This window comes from Ovis canadensis, chromosome 12 (assembly GCF_042477335.2).
Source record: "Ovis canadensis isolate MfBH-ARS-UI-01 breed Bighorn chromosome 12, ARS-UI_OviCan_v2, whole genome shotgun sequence".
Taxonomy (NCBI): Eukaryota; Metazoa; Chordata; class Mammalia; order Artiodactyla; family Bovidae; genus Ovis; species Ovis canadensis.
The window spans coordinates 91,440,833-91,454,391 of record NC_091256.1 but is presented as its reverse complement, the minus strand read 5'-3'; the positions used below and the strand labels follow the sequence as shown (position 1 = coordinate 91,454,391).

Genomic DNA, 13,559 nt, shown 5'->3' with positions numbered 1-13,559 from the left:
ACCTTCCTTGGCTGCCACGTGATGACCCTGAGTCTTGGAGATTAAGTGGAAGAATCTCTCATTTAATTTGGGGGGAAGACACAGGTCAGTTGTAAAGTCCGTGTTAAGTAGACAGACAAGAGAGGTTGTCATGCTCTGAGCAGAGTCTGGTGTAGAAGAAATTTTAAGAAGCAATTATCGTGGAAAATTGAGGTGCTGGAACCGAAGGCACATCTGGGTCATTCAGCCAGCAAGCAGGTATTTTCCAGGAAATAGCTCATTGCGCACCTGTTCCCATATTTTCCAGGATGGGAGTCTGTTCTCTTAAGCCAAAGAAGTGTGTGTGTGAGAGCGCCACCTGACGCGTGCAGTGGGTTAGCTTTGAAAGGATGAAGACGGGCTGTTCCCGTCAGCCTGGTGTGCTGGAGTGGTTTTCTTGACTCCCCGGTCGCTGGGCACCTGAGGGAACCCAGCAAGCCTTCCTGACTCATGCAGCCTGTAAACAGGGCTGATGGGCAGAGGGCACAGTGCCGCCTTCTTCAGATGGCGCCCCAGCCTGCACTGAGACGCTTGTCACTGCAGAGTCTGGAGGGTGCTGGGCTGCACAGTGAAGTCCCAGCAGATGGTTGGTGCCCTTTGTCTCCTTAGGGGGGCTGCGATTTTGTGTGTCGTCAGCAGTGCTTGTTGGAAGTCAGTTCTGCCTCTCTAAAGTAGGGATTAGTCCTTTTGGTCTGTTCAAGGGCTCTTCCAATTCCATTTTATTCAACAGCTGGGATCATAGCGAGCGTCTTATGAACCTGGGCGTTTAAAAGGAGGAGAGTTTGTGAACTGTCGAGGGTCTCTTACGTCAGTCTGATGTTCTCTACTTAGCTTTTTGAGCTGTGTGTGTGTGTGTGTGTGTGTGTGCGCGCGCGCGCAACTGACGCCACGATCGATCATGCGTTTAGAGAGTGTCAGCTCTTCGTTTCTGGTGTGTCTGTGCGTGGCCTGCTCTTGTATCTCAGAGCACAGCTGTTTCCTCCTTTTCTTCTCCGTCCGCTCTCCTCTGAGAGCAGCATCGCCTGCGTGTGGAGTGTGCTGCGTCCGTCCGGAAGCTGTAGCTCTCCAGGCCGGCACAGCACAGGCTTCCTTTCTTTTGATGCTCATCTGTCTCGCTGTGTCGGGCCTCAGTTACGGCGCTCAGGTTCTCCGTTTTGGCCTCTGGGATCTGCTGTTGCCGCGCGCGTGCCTAGTCGCTTCGTGGCGTGTGGGCTCTTAGTTCCCTGGCCGGGGATTGAACGCGTGTCCCCTGCACCGCGGGGCGGATAGCGCACTCGCTTATGTGACGTGGCGCCTGGGTGGTTTCTTCTTTTAGTTATTTCTCTTTGTTTGTTGGAAATGAAGACGTTTGGCCTTGACTTAGTTTTTATGTCTTGCTCCCAGCAGACAGGTCGCAGAAGATACGTTTTTTCCTTCCCGCTCACCACTGCTGTGTCGAGCTGGGGAGGGGGACTCGCGCGTGCGCTTCCTGGCATCTCATGCTGCCCGGACGTCTGCGTGCCTGGGGGCTGGTTGCCGCCTCGGGTTCTCACGGCGCTTTCTGGCTCTTTTGCAGTGTAGCCTAAGCACTGTCAGCCGCGGAGGGAGCCGCTCCAGGATCCAGAGGCACTCCTGGGCGCGTGGCCGGCGCCGAGCCCCGCGGAAGGCGGCTGCGCTCGGAACAAGGCCAGTGGTGGAGTTTTCTTTCTCCTTTCAGCTGGGCTTTTGTGAAAGTCCTGTGAGAAAGGGGGCTTCCCCAGAGACTCCCTCCTTCCCAGACCGGCTGGCCCCCAGTCCTCGGAGCAGGAGCTTTCCTGAGCGTCCAGCCTCAAGCCTCCGGTCAGCCCTTGAGACCAGGAGCGCGTATTTCTCAGCTTAGCCTGTCTCCTCCATGCTGTCCTTAGAGCTCCCCTTCTGAGCCAAGTTGTAGGGGGACCCTGTTTTTGCCTAGTGGGGTGAAGTGAAAGAAAGGGGAGCGAGGAAAGCCAGAGAGGGCAGCAGAGACTGAAGGGCCAGAGGGCGATTTGGAGAGGGGGAGTGGTTTCTTCCAAAGCAGGTTCAAGGGCACCTTGTGGGGTCGGGTTAAAGGTTAATCCAGCCCCACTTGGAGTTGGTGCGAACCCAGGCTCACAGGCCTGTCCTTACTCGCCTTGGGAAAGGGAACCGAGAAGTGAACTTTCTTAAGGAAAATGGCTTTAGAAAGCTGACTTCATATAGGCTGCTTGAGAATGCCCCTCTTCGGCTTAACTTCACAGGTTGAATCTTACTTTAATCTGTGTTTGTCCTTTTCAAGCAAGACGAAGTAAGAGAGCTATGCCTGTCTGTGTCTCTTGCATTTTCCCTGCCTTAATCATCCCAAAGTAAGTTATTCAGGTGTTCTCATGCTTTCTGAGGAAATTACGTTAATTTCAGCAAAACTGAAAATCCCCCAACACACACTAAAATTAAAAGCTTTTTTCTTTATGGATATACTTAGGTATATTACACCAAAAACTACTGTATGATCCCTGTTAAGTGAATGTCTGTAAACAGGATTTTTTCCTGCTTCACAGAAGTCCTCAGTGGATAAGGCAGTGGTGTTGGTAAGATTTAAAGTCAGTCAGAGAGCTTCCGGGTTTTCCTGACAGCTCATCCTGAGTTACTTCTCTAAAGCACAGAGTTCACCATCTGCATAGCGCCACTGGCATGCCTTGTCACACTTAGGGTTTTTTAAGTAATTTAAAAATAACTGAAAATGAAATTAAATCGTATAGTCTGAAGCTCTTCTGTTGTGACAGGTAGCCTATATTTCTAATGGGTGTGTAGTCTAGAGTAAACTAGGTTAAATAAAATTGCTATCTTCCTTCTTATATCCCCCTTTACCCTAATGCACATGAGCTCTTTGTCTTTGAATTTTGGGGTTTCCAAACCAAAGTTGATCACGACACTGTCTCTGAAACTCTGGAAGCCTGTGGTGAAGAAGTCTATTCTGCTCATCCGTTCTAAAGATCTGTCCGGGAGCCTGTGGTGAAGAAAGTCTGCTCTGCTCATCCGTTCTAAAGATCTGTCCTTAGGTGGTGGTCTTTGAAGACTTTTATTTCCATTAGCTTTTGAGCAGAGAGTCATATTTCTGAACTTTCAAGCCTCTTCTTTCTTCTGTGGAGGAAATAAACTTTGAGACAAAGTCCTCTGTGGAACCGGGTTGTAGGTGCAAATCCCCTGGCTGACGGAGGTTCTGGGCCCCACGTGGGTCTTAATCTTCCCTTCCTCTCACCGTCTTTTACTGCAGTCTCAATGATGTGTGAAGCACGATGATTGGTGGAAATTGGGGTGTGATCTTCAATAGGTTCCAAGACAAAATGAATTTAAAGATTATGTTTGAGTGAAGAGCTCCCGATTACTGTGACCCTCACCAGACTACCGCTTCCTCATGGCCTTGGATGGAAAGCGTGTGTTCACACAAAGCTCTTCTTTAAAAAGAGTGGGCTTGGCAGTTCTTGGGTTGATGAGAAAGGACCCTGTGTAGAGTTCGCCTGGTCTTCCTGCACTAATGACTCTTCTGATGGGTGCAGGGTGGGCTGGTGGGTAAGACCTGGTTCCTTCTCCCTTCTGTGAGCCGCAGTGTGAGCGCTCCACCACTGTCTGTGCTTGCGTTGGGAGGTAATTAACTATTCACATCAGCTTAAGCTTTATAGTCTCCACTCAAGTTCCAAGTCCTTCTCAAAAATGCCCCATCTTATACCTCAGTGTCTTTTCTTTTTCACACCTTATAGCTAAAGATTTTGTTTATCTTGATCTCGTCTGTCCCCGTAGTGGTGATCCAGACCTCGTACTTTTGGCAGGGACATTAATACCCGCATCAGAGTGGTCCGAGCAAAATTGTTGAAAATGGTGCCTTAAAAGGAAACAGTGTGTGTCCTAGGTGACTTATGAGTGTGTTTTAGACGCTCTGAAGGACCTCGTGTGGGCTCACCAGGATCGGCCGACAGGGTTCAGGGTTCAGGGGAGAGAATCCCGAGCTTCTTAGCCAACTTGGAGCCGTCAAGTTAGCACCCGTTGTCACACCGAGGATCTAAGGTCAGAGGGCGTGTGGGGACCCTGACAGGCGCCCTTTGCCCTCTCGCCCTTCCGTGGGTGTCACACGTGCGCTTCAGGGGTTTTTCTCCCACTCGGCTCGAGCTTTGGTCAGAATCCAAGCAGTCTGACTCATCTATGTTAGTCCGTTGGGAAAGCTGACTCCCATATCTTTGGGTTGTAGGGACCTGTTGTTTATTCTATTAAAAATGCATTTTATAAAACTTAACAGAGGCTGAACTAGCCAGATTAACCCTGAGAATTAGAATGGACTTCAGCATCTTTAGAGGTAGTTCTGCAAATTTGAACTGTTTGCTTGTGGTTTGATAACTTACTAACAGCTGTAGAAAGAAGGTGGCGACTTTTTTAGTCTTGCAAACTCTTCCTTTCCTGAGTGAGACTTAAGTGCCATGGGACTGTATCAGCAATTGTAGCTTAAAATAAGAGTGTAATAAGCGTGAGTAAGAGCCCAGTAAAGTAGCGTAAATTAAAGATACAAAAAAAGTTAAAACACAGAATCAGTAGCCTTCACACAGGCAAACAGTAAAAGGCTAGAGGCTGTGGCAGTGGTTTTGGTGTTTTAAGGCCTTTACAAGAGCGACAAAAAGATTGAGTGCCCAGGAGTGAAATGAACAGAAGCTCTTCGGGAAGCTATCGGGCAGCATTAACCGTCCCGAAAGGGCTCCAGGCCGGCGTGGACGGATGGGACCGGCCGATTCTGAAGGTCACCGGAAAGGAAGCTTGGAAGGAATAGCTCCCCAAACCCCAAAAGCGGCAAACGGAAGAGGAGTCAGTTCCCACAGACGCTTCACCTGAAGCCTCTATAATCGACACAGGCGCACGGCGCTGGCACACAGACAAACAGAATGCGGGGTAAGACAGAGGCCTAGGGGCAAGCGACTGGAAGGTTAGTGTTGGTGCAGGCGGCGCCTCAGCCACTGCGGGAAGGACACGCCTTCAGGAAAGGTGCTGGGCCCGCTGCGGGGGCGCCGCTCGAGGTCAGACCAGTTCCCGCACCGCACAGACTGTCAGCGGCAGAGGGATTCGGAATCTAAATGTTTAAAAAGAAACCACAAAAATTGTAGAGGGGCGTATGGGCGAATTTTTCTTCATCTTTGGCGTAAAGAAAGGCTTCCTAATCACAGCTCACACCCAAAGGCAGCAAAAGGTTGACAAACTCGACCTTGAAATTTTAATTTGACAAACGTTAGGACCAGCAAGCCTAAAGTACAGCTGTGCCTAGCATGTTCAAACTGGAGAAAACCGAGAGAGAGACGATCTTAAAAGGAGTCAGAGGAAAAGAGTACCTTATTTGTGGAGGAACAAGAGTTAACAGTTACATTGGATGGCTCTTCAGAAACCATACAACAGGAGAGAAGAGGAGTGAAGTACTTAACGTGATCATAGAAAATATATTACCCACTAAGCTCATCTTGAAAGCTGAAGAGTTAAGGCTTTCCCAGACAAGGAGACTCTGGCGGTCCATTGGTTGACACTCTGCGCTCCCAATACAGGGGGCCTGTGCTCAGCCCCTGCTTGGCGAACTAAGACCCCACGTGCCCCTGTTCCTGAGCCATTCTGAGCTAATTGCTGTGTCTGGTGCGAGCCGAGGGTCAGGCAGTCCTCCCGCACGTGGGTGCCCAGTGGTCCTGGCGCCCACTGCTGCGCAGGCTGCTCTCGGCGCGTCGAGCGGCTGCCCTGCTGGTCTGGGGGGCTGTCTCTGCCAGTGCCGCACTGTTGATTGCTGCGGATCTGCAGTGCGTTTTGAAATTGGGGAGTGTGAGTCCTCCAGTGCAGGCCTTCTTTTTCAAGATTGTTTTGGCTATTTGGGATCCCTTGAGATTCCATATGAAATTTAGGATGGGTTTTTGTATCTCTACAGGACAGTCATCAGAATTTTGACAGGGATCGCATTGAAGGATCTGAATTTTAATTTGGGAGTGAGCGTGGCAGCCTCCCCCATATGTGTGTGTGCGTGTGTGCGCACGCGTGTGCTGGGTCTCCGTAGCCACATGGCCTTCCTGGTTGTGGTGCTCAAACTTCTCGTTGCAGTGGCATCTCGTTGGGGAGCACGGGCTTCACTGCCCCGTGGCATGTGGGGTCCTTAGACCGGGGATCCGGACCATGTCCCCTGTGTGGAGAGGCGGGTTCTTACCCACAGCACCACCAAGGAAGCCCCCAGTATGCGTTTTGAAATTACTGCGTATGTTGCTGTTAGAAACTGTTGGCTTGTAATGGTTGTGTTTTTAGGACTAAGCCTGTTAAGACCATATTTCCTTAGACTTAATCATCTCTTCCCTGATGGCGTAGATCTGGGCAGCTCCCGGAGTCTCAGCTTTTAAGTTTTCCTTGGCGTTAGGTAGCACCAGTTTTCAATTAGACACGGTTAGACACTTTATCGCCACTTTGAAGGACACGACGGCGTGCAGTGACGGGGCAAGTGAGAGGTGCTGGGACTGTCCGCACGAGCAGCCCCACGCTGCAGGCTCCCTGTTCCTCTTTCTTGGAGGAGTTAGTCACCAGCACCTTTGGAGGCACCAAACCAGGCTCTTCTCTGAGGTCGTCTTGTTGGCATCAGGGTTAGAGCTCAGTAAACCGCCGTGGCTTTCCGGGGTGCCCTTAGGCTCACAGTGGGATTTTCTCTTCCAGAATTCGGTGTCCACCTGGCAGAGTTGACCGTCGATCCCCACGGGGCACTGGCGATCCGTCAGGTAAGTCAAGACTGACTGGCCCCGTTTATAAGTAAGTTCTCTCTACTTGGTGGTGAAACGTTCTTATGGGAAAGCGGAAGGGCAAGGCCAGCTTATAAATAACTTTGAGTTTGCTCCAGACTTGGACAGTTCAGATGGATGTGTCAGGCCCTGTGTGTAGGTGTGTGTGTGAAGAAAGGCTTTCTTTGCTCTCCCACCTGGCTCGTTTCCTTCACAGCTGGCGTCAGTCATCCTGAAACAGTACGTGGAGACCCACTGGTGTGCCCAGTCGGAGAAGTTCAGGCCTCCTGAGACCACAGAAAGGGTGAGGAGAGACACTCGGCCTGTCTTGCTGTGGAGGTCAGAGGTCCTCGTAGCAGCCTGGGCAGAAGGGGATGGAGTGGTTGGCGGCTGCCATTCTGGGCAGCGTGCTGCAGAAAAGAGAGCTCGGGTGCCAGGCAGACTTGGTTCACATGCCAGCCTGCCTCTTACTAGCTACAAAATGTTGTGAAAGTATTTTAACTTCTGAGGTTCAGTTTCCTAAATATCTAAAATCCCAGCTTCAGAGAATTGTTTGCGGGTTGCCTGAGGCAGCGCTCCTCCCTGGTTGGGTGCTATGCACCCGTCCTGGGGCCCCATGGCGTTCCGAGGTCTGAGGCCCTTTGGAACTTGCCGCAGTGGGAGTGCTCCACGCCTGCGCCGTCTGGGACAGCTGCTCTCCGCGCGTGGTGCCGAGTGCCTCAGATGGGGCTCAGGCGGCCGACAAGCTCGGCTTCCAATCTCGCCTAGTTTTCACTGCTTTAAATGGCCTGTGTGCCTGGTGGTTCCTGTCGTGGACAGCGTGAGTGTGGGGCCGTGGGTGGCTTGGGGTGCAGTGTTGCGGACCTCTGCACAGGTGCACAGCACCCTGCCCACGTTGCTCTTCCAGCACGTGAGCTGGGCAGTGACCGCCCACGCTCTCACACCCCGTCTCACGCAGGCAGGCTTCTCTCCTCTCCAGGCAAAGGTCGTCATCCGGGAACTGTTGCCCAGCGGCCTGAGGGAATCCATAAGCAAGGTGCGCTCCAGCGTGGCCTACGCGGTGTCAGCCATCGCACACTGGGACTGGCCCGAGGCCTGGCCACAGCTCTTCAACCTGCTCATGGGGATGCTGGTGAGCGGAGACGTGAACGCCGTCCACGGTGCCATGCGGGTGCTGACAGGTACGGGCGCCACACCCTGGCCCCACGCGCCCCCCATTCCGCCCGGCTCTCACTTTGACGCTGCCTGCCCGCGTCAGGGACCCTCCCTCTCAGGAGAGGGCCGCGCGTGGCAGTCCGGCATGCAGACTGCAGTTCACAGTCCGGCCTCCCTTGACCCGACCTGCTCGCCTCTTGAACCTGAGTTGTCCTGGTGTGTAAAGTTGGGGTGATGGTACTGTCCACCTGGCGGGGGCGTCTCGTGGCTTCGGCGAGCTCGTCTCGGTGAGCTGTCCTGCGCCGGTACGGCAGGTCTGCGAGAGATTGTAGCTGTTGTGATCATCGTCATCATCGCACAGTGTTTTCTACGTAGTTCGATGCGAAGATAAGAGTAATCAAGTCATTTTTCTGGGAATGTAGAAAGAAGATAAAAAGAGCCACACGATGTGGTCAGGACCTTCACTTGGCCAGCTTAGGAAGTGTGTAATCTTTGGTGTGAGCAGTTGAGAAAAATACTTGAGCTTTTAGTCCCGAGAGGTTCGGTGCGGAGCTCTTCTGAGCACGGGTAGCCTGTCAGTCGCTCAGAGGCCTGCTGTTACGCCCCCAACCTGCCCACGGCCAGAGGCCCTGCCTCTGCAGATCCTGCCCTGCTCCCTCCCGCCGCCTCTGCTCTGCTTTCAGGGAATCCTTGCGTGGACCTTAGCCGCTGGATGTTGGCGTGTCCCCTCTCTTTATGCAGGTTTTCATATCTTTTCTCCTTCTCCGTGATTTGCCATCTCACCTGACATGTATTCTTACCTAGTTAGGAATGGCGTTTCTACGGGTTTTGCTTTATTAAACTTGGCGTCGGGGCCCAATCTAGCGAGTTCATCTAGCACTGAGTTTGCGCAAGCTCCGGAGGCGGTGAAGGACGGGGAAGCCTGCAGCAGTGCAGCCCATGGGGTTGGAGAGAGCCGGACACGCGCTGCGGCCGGGCCACCGCAGCAGCCGCCGGTCCTGTGTCCGAGAGCAGTCCCTCCTCTCGCTTTGTGTCATGCCCCCCTCCCATCCCCCCGCCCTGTCACGCCGCCCAGCTGGGTGCACCTGTGTCGATCGCCTGGGACACGAGCTCGTGGCACGCACCGCCACCCGCTGGGAAAATCGCCCGCTCTCTGCTCAGACTCCCGCTTCCCTGCCCACGGCTCTGCTTCTCTGTGTGGCTTACTTCTCAGGAGACCTCTCATACCCTTCTGTGGAGTGAGCCTTCTAGGATTCTTTACTCAACAGCCTCATGATGCCAAAATATCAATTAACAGGTCTATTTTCCGCTAAGGAGAGGAAGCCTGCTCCTCCCCTGTCTCCAACACAAAGTTTAGCTGCTCCTCGTGAAACCTGGAGGAGAAGGTGGTTGCCTGTGTCCCCAGAGCTGTCTTGCTGCAGAGCCCTTGCTGTGTGTGACTAGCGGAGTCTATTCAGTGAGATGACTGCACTCGGCCGCAGGGAAGGAGCTGGCAGGGTGTGCTCCTGTGCTGGAGGCCGCGGACGTGGGTGGAGAGCAGCCACCTCACACCAGGGAGCTGCTCCGTGAGGCTGGACCACGCTCTGGGGGCCACTAAGGCGCGCGTGCAGGGCGCAGGGTGGTGTGGGTGGGCAGGAGGCCAGGAGGAGAAGGGGCTCGTCGGGGCTGTTCAAGGCCCTGCTCCTGTCTGCCTGTTTAGCGAGGCTTCCTATTAGACTCACCGTTCGTCCACGAGAACCAAGGCCAACGGTGGGGAGGCAGCGCAGGCCAGCTGTCACGCCAAGGCTGCTGACACACAGGCCTGGGCCGTGTCTTCCACCTCATAGCGCTGTGGGGACGCAGCTGCTGGCGTCCTGCACTTGCTCTGACTTGATGAGTGCCCTGGGAAAGCTTGATTTGGACTTAATTATGTGAAGGGTTGTAGATTGGAAGATGAGTGTCAGAGTACAAAATGCGGCTGGTTAAGCAGCAGGCGAGCGAGCGGACGCGGGCTTGGGTCCTGTGTTTCACAGTCAGTGATGCATTTCAGATCTCAGCTTGCTGCCTCGGTGCCTCGTGAGGCTTTGGATGTGAAGGGAAAGTCTGGTTCGACGGCCAGACTGGCGGGGTAGCGGCCCCTTGCTCTTCCTTTGAGCAGCAGCCTGACCTTGGTCAGCGGACGCCGTCCCCATGGGCAGGCCGGAGTGGGAGCCTGGTGTCCCCCAGGCTTTCTCACCTGCGTCACGGCGGCTTCCGGGGCCAGGTGCTGAAGGCAGAACCCGGGGAGGCGCCCCCGGGCGCCCCCGGGTGCCGGCACAGGGCGCAGGCCAGGCCGAGCCCAGGGTCCCCTCCGTGGCCTGGCGCTCCCCACAGTCGCGCGTGCATGCCTTCCCCTGCAGTGCTCCCTTTCCGTCTCGCAGATGCTCCACGCTGCTTTCCTGCCCCAGGATAGGGCTCCCGGCCAGCGCCTCTCCCTGCACGCCCCTGAAGCAGGCCAGCAGTGGTCCCCTGAATGCCTTTATAAGGCAGTGTGGTTTTTACTGCCTGCTTTCTTCTCTGCAGAATTCACACGGGAAGTCACCGACACGCAGATGCCCTTGGTTGCGCCTGTGATCCTCCCAGAGATGTACAGGATCTTCACCATGGCCGAGGTAGGGGCTCTGCGTGGCCGAGAGCGGCCCTGCCTCTCGGGAGCCTGTCGAGTCTGCTGCTGATCCCAGACCTGAAGACGAGGGCTGACCGAGGGCTGCGTCCAATGAGCCTCGGCCCCTTCCCTTGCGACTGGGAGGCCAGGCCTCTGGGGAGAGCAGAGGGGCTGCTGGAGCTCCAGGCTGCCACCGTGGGGCCGCCCCCCCCCGCCTGTCCCCTTCGCTGCGTGCCGGGCACAGCCTCCTGTGCTCCTCAGCACGGGCCTTGCTGTGTGTGCTGGGCTGGTGACTGCCCGCTGGGGGATGTTCCAGCCTTGCTGCTCCTCCCCGTCCCGAGCCAGGGGCTGCGTTCTGAAAGCACTGCACAGACTGTGCTGGGGTTCCAAGGTGAACCCAGCTTCGTGAGTCCAGTCAGATTAGCCCACAGAGGCCTGAATACAAGGCTGCCGCTAGTAAGTTCCCACATTGTGCTGCCTTTTATTCTGTGGGTTAAATAAATCTGTCCCCTGGACAGGAGTGGTGGACATTTCTTGTCTCTCGGGATCCAGCCCCGTGTCAGGGTCGAGTGGCCACAGCTGAGTCACACGTGCACGCACATCAGCCTCACGGCCCCCCTGTGACTCGCTCCCAGGTGTATGGGGTCCGAACCCGCTCCCGAGCCGTGGAGATCTTCACCACCTGTGCCCACATGGTCTGCAACATGGAGGAGCTGGAGAAGGTGAGCGCGCCTCCGCCGCGGTCGCTGGCCTGCCCTGCGCTCTGGCGGGATGTGTTGGGCGCACGGCAGCCGTGCCTTTGATGCAGCGAGCGTCCGCGTGCAGCTGGGCCTCCTTTCGTTTGAGTCTGTCTTTCCCTGGTGCCTTGTCCTGCATCGTTTTCGCACAGCCGGCACCCAGGGCTCTATTGCTCCTTCACTGCCTCCTGTGTGGGACCTGCCCAGCTAAGAAACACCAGTCCCTGGGGTCAGGAGTGGTTTGAAGACGCTCCTGGTGAGGAGCCGCCAGTGTTGAATAAGGACACGGCAGGCCCTGGGGACGCCTCCAGTGACCTTTTGGCCACACCCTGCTGACTGGGGCCTGAGCCTGGAGGGTCCGGAGGCGCCGCCTGCCTGGGCGCTGCAGATGCAGGCTGAGCCCAGGGCTGACCCCGGCCTCTGCCCTCAGGGCGCGGCCAGGGTCCTGATCCTCCCTGTGGTGCAGCAGTTCACAGAGGCCTTCGTCCAGGCCCTGCAGGTCCCAGACGGCCCCGCGTCCGACAGCGGGTTCAAGATGGAGGTCCTGAAGGTGCGTGCTTTCTGCTGGGGGTGCTGGGAGTCTGCAGGGTGGTCTGGCCTCAGGAACTCTGCTCCCACGTCACCTGCACCTCTTGGCTTTCCCTGTGGCTCCTCAGGCAGTGACGGCCCTGGTGAAGAACTTCCCAAAGCACATGGCGTCCTCCATGCAGCAGATCCTGCCCATTGTTTGGAACACCCTGACGGAGAGCGCAGCCTTATATCCTTTCCGGGAGAGGGCAGGGGCCGGCCGCCCCCGTGGCTGGGCGTCCGGCGCCTCGGGCCTCACGCTCCCGCGGCTCCGCTTGCTTAGAGCGTCTGCTCGCGGTGTTGGAGTGTGTCACGCCCCCTTTAGCGTGTAGCTAGCGTGTGTGCAGAGCGGCTGCAGGTTCTGTTTCTTTACTCTTCATCATACTTATGTGAGGACAGAAGTCAATTACACAGAGGAAGTGGAGGACCCTGTGGACTCCGACGGTGCGTAGCGCATTTGGTCGCAGACCTCGTGGTGGAGAAGGGAGCCAGGGAGAGCCAAGACGAAGGCAGGAAATTAGAGGCTTTGCTCTCTTGAGAGTGTTCTCACTGAGTTTCCTGTCAGTGGATTAGATGTGGGGAAGCAGAAACGGAAAATCCGTAATCTGTTCCTCGTCAGCATTGCATAAGTCTTATGAAGTCATGGAATTTCTCAGTGGAAAATGTATTCAGTGCTTCAGATTCTTCTTTCTTTCTTTTGGTTGCACTGCGTGACTTGCAGGATCTTAATTCCCCAACCAGGGATTGAACCCAGGCCCTCAGCATGGAAAGCCCAAAGTCCTAACCACTGGGCCCCCAGGGAGCTCCCTGGTTCTTCTGCTGGAGACACTCAAGAGTGCTTAGTACCCCGTCCTCGGGCCCTCTTCTGTTCCCTGAAGCAGCAGCATCAGCGAGTGCTGTAGCCGACCCCTAACGCGCACAGCGCGTGTAGTTCCTTCCCGGCATCTGGGCTTCCTTCTGTCTCCTTGTCACTAAGAGCTTCTCTCGCGTACTTTCTGTAGGTGAAGTCCTGGGCTTTGAAAACCTCGTCTTCAGCATTTTTGAGTTTGTCCACGCTCTCCTGGAAAACAGCAAATTCAAAAGCACCGTCAAGAAGGCCTTGCCCGAGCTGATCTACTACGTTATTCTGTACATGCAGATCACTGAGGAGCAGGTACCTGCGCGGCGGGGCCGCCGAGCCCGAGTGTGGGGTCTCAGAGCCGCTGAGCAGCGCGCCCGTGAGCCCGAGTGTGGGGAGCGGCGCGCCCGTGAGCCCGAGTGTGGGGTGGTGGAGTCACTGAGCGGCGCGCCCGTGAGCCCGAGTGTGGGGTGGTGGAGTCACTGAGCGGCGCGCCCGTGAGCCCGAGTGTGGGGAGCGGCGCGCCCGTGAGCCCGAGTGTGGCGTCTCGCTCAGGCGCGGCTCATTTCTGAAAGCTGGCCCCTGAAGAGCACCATGACCGGAAGCTCTAGGAAAGCTGTGACTTCCGTTCGCGGCATCTTGCCGAGTACCTGGGTGCTGGGGTTTATCAGCTTCTGTGGTAGGTAGGTGGACTTGTAGAATGCTCCCACTTTGGCATCTACAGGGGACCCCAGCCAAGGGCGCGATAGCAGGAAGAGCCTGGCCTCTCTCTGTAGATCGTGAGACACAGCATTCAGATCCTTGGCCTGGTCAGAGAGTCACTAGACCAGAAGAGGGCCTTAGAAACGCGGTCATGCCTGCACTGCGTCCTAGGAACT

At 55.5% G+C, this 13,559-nt stretch overlaps 1 protein-coding gene across 2 annotated transcripts in view; it reads left to right on the top strand.

The window, feature by feature from the left end:
* Positions 1–13,559, top strand: part of IPO9 (importin 9) — a 39,899-nt gene that overhangs the window by 3,341 nt on the left and 22,999 nt on the right. For both annotated transcript variants that reach the window (XM_069545081.1, XM_069545082.1), the window contains exons 2-10: positions 6,700–6,761; positions 6,979–7,065; positions 7,741–7,942; positions 10,458–10,546; positions 11,175–11,261; positions 11,707–11,826; positions 11,933–12,033; positions 12,229–12,287; positions 12,845–12,996. In XM_069545081.1, coding sequence (XP_069401182.1) covers positions 6,700–6,761; positions 6,979–7,065; positions 7,741–7,942; positions 10,458–10,546; positions 11,175–11,261; positions 11,707–11,826; positions 11,933–12,033; positions 12,229–12,287; positions 12,845–12,996 — 959 coding nt within the window. The remainder of the gene's footprint in view (positions 1–6,699; positions 6,762–6,978; positions 7,066–7,740; positions 7,943–10,457; positions 10,547–11,174; positions 11,262–11,706; positions 11,827–11,932; positions 12,034–12,228; positions 12,288–12,844; positions 12,997–13,559) is intronic.